The sequence below is a fragment of the Opisthorchis viverrini genome (genome assembly GCF_000715545.1).
Source record: "Opisthorchis viverrini unplaced genomic scaffold opera_v5_155, whole genome shotgun sequence".
Taxonomy (NCBI): Eukaryota; Metazoa; Platyhelminthes; class Trematoda; order Opisthorchiida; family Opisthorchiidae; genus Opisthorchis; species Opisthorchis viverrini.
The window spans coordinates 239,616-245,624 of record NW_008751811.1 but is presented as its reverse complement, the minus strand read 5'-3'; the positions used below and the strand labels follow the sequence as shown (position 1 = coordinate 245,624).

The 6,009-nt window shown below is 44.8% G+C and overlaps 2 protein-coding genes across 2 annotated transcripts in view; one reads left to right on the top strand and one right to left on the bottom strand.

Annotated features, from left to right (window-relative positions):
- Window positions 1–226: 226 nt before the first annotated feature.
- Window positions 227–6,009, bottom strand: part of T265_07001 (hypothetical protein) — a gene marked incomplete at both ends in the record, with an annotated part of 15,340 nt that continues 9,557 nt past the window's right edge. Inside the window, 4 exons of the mRNA XM_009172422.1 lie at window positions 227–358; window positions 1,143–1,239; window positions 3,060–3,287; window positions 5,098–5,173. Coding sequence (XP_009170686.1) covers window positions 227–358; window positions 1,143–1,239; window positions 3,060–3,287; window positions 5,098–5,173 — 533 coding nt within the window. The remainder of the gene's footprint in view (window positions 359–1,142; window positions 1,240–3,059; window positions 3,288–5,097; window positions 5,174–6,009) is intronic.
- Window positions 634–3,266, top strand: T265_07002 (hypothetical protein; the record flags this gene model as incomplete). The annotated part of the gene is made up of 4 exons (XM_009172423.1): window positions 634–957; window positions 989–1,124; window positions 1,160–1,312; window positions 2,580–3,266. The coding sequence occupies 4 exons, from the start codon at window positions 634–636 to the stop codon at window positions 2,987–2,989; spliced, it is 1,023 nt and encodes a 340-aa protein (XP_009170687.1).

Below are 6,009 nucleotides of genomic sequence, written 5' to 3'. Positions count from 1 at the left end.
GGAATCAATGGACACCAAGATTGTGCGCATTTCTCCGGCACCTGATGAAATATGTGGGCGAAATCCACACGATAGAAGTCTCGCTTGTATCTCACGAATTTGCGTGATACTGCAAGACGTCAAGTAGTCGGTGACGCTGGAGGCCGCGTTACAGAGTTGCCATGTTATCATATTCAGCGCGATCACCTTTTTCGATGTTGGGCATTACCATTCACCCACCGTAGTCTTAGTCTTTTTCCCATCCAAATAATTCAGACAGACACTGGTCTAGGAATTCACGGCGGCCCATAGACAGTAACTCGAAATAGGTGTGGACTGATGTCAAAGCATTCGAACAAGCGCGCACCTTGACCATCAGCTTAAAAAGGCATGGGGTGACAAAAGTAAATGACAGCTAGTGTTTAGTTTGGTGCCTCATCATCGCCTTTCGGAAAACTATCAGTTTATAGTGGATAGTGATTACCGTCCACGTTACACCACTACTAGTATCGATGAACTGACACTCACTACTTCCATTTACATGCTTTACTTTTTATTTTTCTAGCGTCTTTCAGCTTTACTGCTCGGTAGAGTGACAAGACAAGCATTGAGTCAATGTAGACCGTGACTCCACTTGTCAAATGTGGATCGGAGATGCTTAATGTGGCAGATTCTGAATTCGGGACCAAAATTTACTGTGACCGGCCGACGGAAAAGCATTATCCAGTGCATAACCTGTTGAAATCTAATGGATGTGGATTCCTGTGTCCTCCGGTGATTGCACCACCAGTGAATATCCTATTTTGCTTCCGCGAAGCTGTTGATTTGCATCTTATTGTTGTCAAGCCATACGTCCGAAGACACCGCGTGGGTAGCTTCTCGATTTTCGCACGTCGGAAAACAGTTAAGAGGAAATGGGGTGCTTGTACAGAACACGACAACCCATTTGAGTCGATGCGTCACTTTGGGTTAGCTACGGTAGGACTGTTGTTTGGGGTTATCGGCTCAGCCCTTGGTATCCGTCGCACTAGATAAACAGCCAGCGGAAACGGTCGTAGCAGTGCGTCTGAAAGATACTCAGACGGTGCCCATTGGGTCAATGCTAAATACCGCGCCCAATGTGTATGCAGTGCAAGCTACGGGAGGTAAGCTCTGGTATTTACTAATTCATATCTTCCAGCTTCCTCGATGGAACGGCAAAAAGTGTGCAGTGTGCTGCTGCGTATCAACAGGATGGCACACACAAGTTTTTCGTTATGTCTGGGAGAGGTGGAGCTGTGGTGTTCTACCCCACTGGAATCAGGATGCACACCTGTACTGCCCATGATACCCGGTGAGTCCAACGAATCCGTTTTGAATGAAATCTCTCAATTCTAACCGCAACATTCCGGCATATCCTGTCGGTGTGGCTAGACGGCACTTATGCACCGAAGACGCAGCATATGCGTGATTCGATCTTTTTGGCATGCCTGATGATCACTGTACAGACGATTTTATAGGTCGCTCCACTGTTGTTTCGGCTTATGGCTCGCGAAGAATATAAACAGAGTCACTGAGTAACGGCCCAGACATAAGGAAACGATGGGTTGATATAGAGCTTCGCCAGAAATTAGTTCCTCTGTGCTATCTCGACGTATACGTGCTTCCGCGGGCGGACATTAGTGTTTGGACTGATTGTTCAACTGCAATCCACAATCCCATTAGCACTGGGAAGCACTTAGTTTGTCAATCAGAGTTCCAACTCACGAAAATTATTACGAACGAAACAAATCGAGCACATTCCCTAAGAACTGGCCGACTAGCATACTGGCTCAAAAAGTCTTTATTACCGTCTTCTGCACTTTCGCAGTGGACCGTTTCGCTCAACTAAAAGTTAACTCGGAGTTGGTCGCTTCTAAAGACGCCATCAAACTTGTACGCACATATCAGATAAGATCCTCTGGTTCATGCTGTTAACCCAGTGAATGCGAATTCAGTCGTCCGCTTTCACCTACTTGGTGTTGGTTGGATCTGATGTACATTGTGACTATGAGCCTAGGAAGCAACAGTGTTTGTCCAAAATCAATAAAATGTTCCATATCGGCCACGTGGGACCTCACACCTGATCTTTTCACTGCCAGTTATAAGTGTGCTCTTCGCATTCCCCCGCAATTCGACTACGGTCGGCCATCATCCGGTCAAGGGGCCTCGTAAGCTCTAACCAAATATTTTTACTTTCTGTCCACTATTTCTGGGACTTGTGCTCCATCAGTAGTATTAAATTGGCACGAATACGGTAAAACCAGCTATAATCTCGGTTGTTAGCTGATGTCTTCGTGCTAGTGGATGCACTAATGAAACGGCGCTGTCCCGGCGGGCATTTCTAAATGGGCTGCTATGTCTAAAAATGTTTTCCCCGGATCGGGGTTATCACATAGACCAGAAATACCTGTACCGAGGTATTCTGGTGAGTTGCAGTTTCCAAATCGGAACTGTTGAAGCTAACCTTAGAAAACTGGCACTTAAGATAGGATACTGGTATGGCATGAATGAGATTCCAAAGAGAAATATGTAAAGATAGACTATGGTTGTCCGCCTAATTGTTTATCTTGTCTTCCTAGATCCTGTTTCTCAACAAACCCCAGATAGAGCCCTGGATGATGAAAGTTTCCAAATTCCGGAGGACTTCCTGGATCCAATAACCGGTGACCTGATGAATAACCCTGTCCGGTTACCTTCCGGAGTCAGAGTTGACAGAACTACACTTGTGCGGTTTCAAACAGAACGGTTGGACATACAGCCCGGTGCAGATCCAAGACCAATAGATCCATTCACGATGATCCCGTTCGATGGAGACGAAGTTCAAAGCGATGTGGAACTGAAGATGGCTATCTCAGAGCATTTAGTTAGATGCAAGCGATTAAAGGACCTTTGTGCCAGGCTAGACAATCATTCCTGTTTCTTCATTAAGCCCACCATATCTACTGTACCTCAGATAAATATACCTTCTGACTCTGAACCCGATGTATAGAATATTTCGGTAAATGTACAAAAGTAATAAAAGTATGCAGGGACCCGTGTGCGTACTCCAATAAAATCACTGTCGTTCGTAAACAGTGATCGCGGGAGTTAATTGAGTGGTCACCAGTTCCCATATCTTCCATGAACGTTTAATAACAATACCATTGAAGCTGTGGATTGTAAAAAGTGGACTGAACAGTGATGATTCCAGTCGCATTTGTTCCGGTTTGATTTCCGATATGAGGTGTGTAAACTGGCCTAGTTCCAATAGTCGAAGATCATTTTCGATATGTTCTGTCTTGTTATATCTGAGTGGAAAACGTGCATGAAGAATAAAGTCATGAATTCCACATCAAAACCAGTCGCATTTCAAGATAAAAACGATCCAGGACTACCGAATATATAGTACTTCTGGGGAAAGGATTACGCTACAGCGGTTTTCACTGTCCTATTGGCTATCCAGGACAAGGAGCCATTGAGTGAAGATATGTTAGCTTGTACCAACTCAGTGGAAAACAATGGACTGGGGATGCGAATGGTCAGCATTTTTGAGCACTTATCCATTCTTCCGACCGGAGGAGTGAGCAACAAACCGACCGCATTTACCTGAAAAATCGTGGTCCGATTTTCCTGTGGGCAGTGTGTAAGGTCAGTGGTTCGACCCTATTCGACTACTGTCTAGGCGTAGGCAACGAAGGAGTCCGCGTGCTCCCTATGAGTGCCATGGCAACTAAGCGCCAAAATAGCGTGACAGCTGGACGATTATTTACGCTATAATTATATANATATATATATATATATTGGAGACCATGACTCGCCAACCGGCGATATCGCATGTCAGGTTTCACGATATATAGGTAAGTGATATCTTTGTTGGACTGTTCTCTATGGCAGACAAACCAAGTATCCGTGTCCTAGTATGGTACAGAGAGTTCGGGACCGAGTTCATCTTGAATAGAATTCCGCATTATCTGTCGCTGCCCTTCAACAAAAGGGGTTACAATCTTTCAACACCCACAGAGTGTCCATCGAGGCGCCAGGTACCACCACTTGCCTAACAAGCCCTGTGTTGTAGGTTCATTTGCACATGGTACCTGTGCAAGTTAGACATTATAAGGTGCTACAGGTCGGTATAGTCAGTTCGATAACAAATGAAAAATTAAAGCATCTAATTGTTTACGCGCTCAACACTAGTCCAATGGAAGCAAATAAACGGGATAGTAAAGTAGATCCTGTAAGACGAGATGGTCCAAGTGGTCAAAGCGCGAGTTTACTGACCGGAAGGTCCGTAGTTCGAACCCACTACCTCTCGACTACCCCTGTCTAGGCTTGGGCAACCTGACAGTGTCCCAACCCTCGTGCAACCTTCAGGTGGCATGCAGTTAGGCACCGAAAGGGTTCTACAGCTGAACGATATAGGACATACTCTTCCAATGGTAAGGAAACGCATTGTACTCTGAATCGGGCATATGTTGGTGAAAATAACTAGATCCCCAACAGAATCATGCGACTGTCTTGATTCAACTATGCCGGTCAGCTGGTTTTTACGGGACTATGTAATGAATGGCAAGATGGCCTTGTGGGGAGGAGTAAGTGTGGAGGTTACTACGGTCAAAGTATAGGTTCCAGGGGCTGGCCTAGCTGTTCCACACCTAGTCCTTAATAGTCGTGTTCAAAGGAGTCATCCATTTTGTAATACTGTGAAACTATATTTGCAAGTAAATATGCTTCGTCTGGGCGCACGTTATAAATGCACCAGTCAGTGTCACTTATTCGATAGGGGCTAATATGTAGACACTAAAACCAACCGACCGCGTCCCACTTAGTTTATACGGCTTGCTAGGCTACCATGACTGATGGCGGCGATATCAAGCACTCCTTTATAGAAATCTGATGTTTAACTGGTTAGGCCACAATAAGATTATTCTGGTTCCCCAAAACTTATCCTTTCACAAAGTACTCCATCCATGTGTCAAAACATCGGAAAACGAAAACACTGGAATGACCTTCAACTTCAGGGGCAACTGAGCTGTCAAACACGTTTCTTACTGAGGCAAAATCGATTTACATATCAAAAAGTGTTCATAACAACAGAAACTCTACCAAAAATTCACTTACATCCAGTGAGGATTTTGTTCCAGAAAGCGCGTGACTCCCGTTTGAGCAGCCAAGTTGCAAATATGCACGTGGACATCTAAACGCAATGAATCATGAACAAAAACATCCTACATGTAGTACGCAGTCGATATACACAATGGCAACGACAACCAAATGAGCTAATAGCAGGTTCAAAGCTATTATAACGATGCCGTCTGTTTCAAAGTGCCGATAACCTACGTTTTATGGGAACAAATGCGAGTCACCATAGGGTTTCTTCCAAGCTACTAATATCCTGGACTCAAATTCTCCTCCATGAAATGCTCTAGGAAGGGACCCTTTTTGACAACAGCGGAGTGATGATCAGACTGACTAATTTACTAATACAGCTGGAGAAGTTTAGCCTGTTCAGATCGGATGAACCATTTCAACATGAATTCATGTTCACCAAAGCACTAGTCACAACTGTCAGAGGTATGTACCATCTTTCAGCCGTTTTCTGTTTTATGCCTGTTATTGGCTCTTCAATCTGATATCTTTCACTCAGTCTTGTGTCGTCTCATGCGTCCCATAGCATACCCACCAAAATGTCTCTTCCTTAGCCGTACCTCACCTGATAAAGGAAAACCCAGTCTTGACAAAATCACATCATCAAGTGGCGTCTAGGACATCAATGGCAACTAGGTATGCTTTGGTTTCCCGTAGGACGCACCCGGGTGTACAGAGGTTAGGGATGTACAGCAAAAGAACCGTCAGTCTACCACCCCGCAGGCATCAGAGGTATAAAGACAGTGATGCAGTAGTTTGACAGAGATTGGTTACAGCTGTTTGACTGTATCCAACATCGACAAGGCAAATGGCGATCTTTTTACCCGACACCAAGGTTACAGAAATTATTATGTGCCGTTAAGTCGGAACTGTCAACGTTCAGCA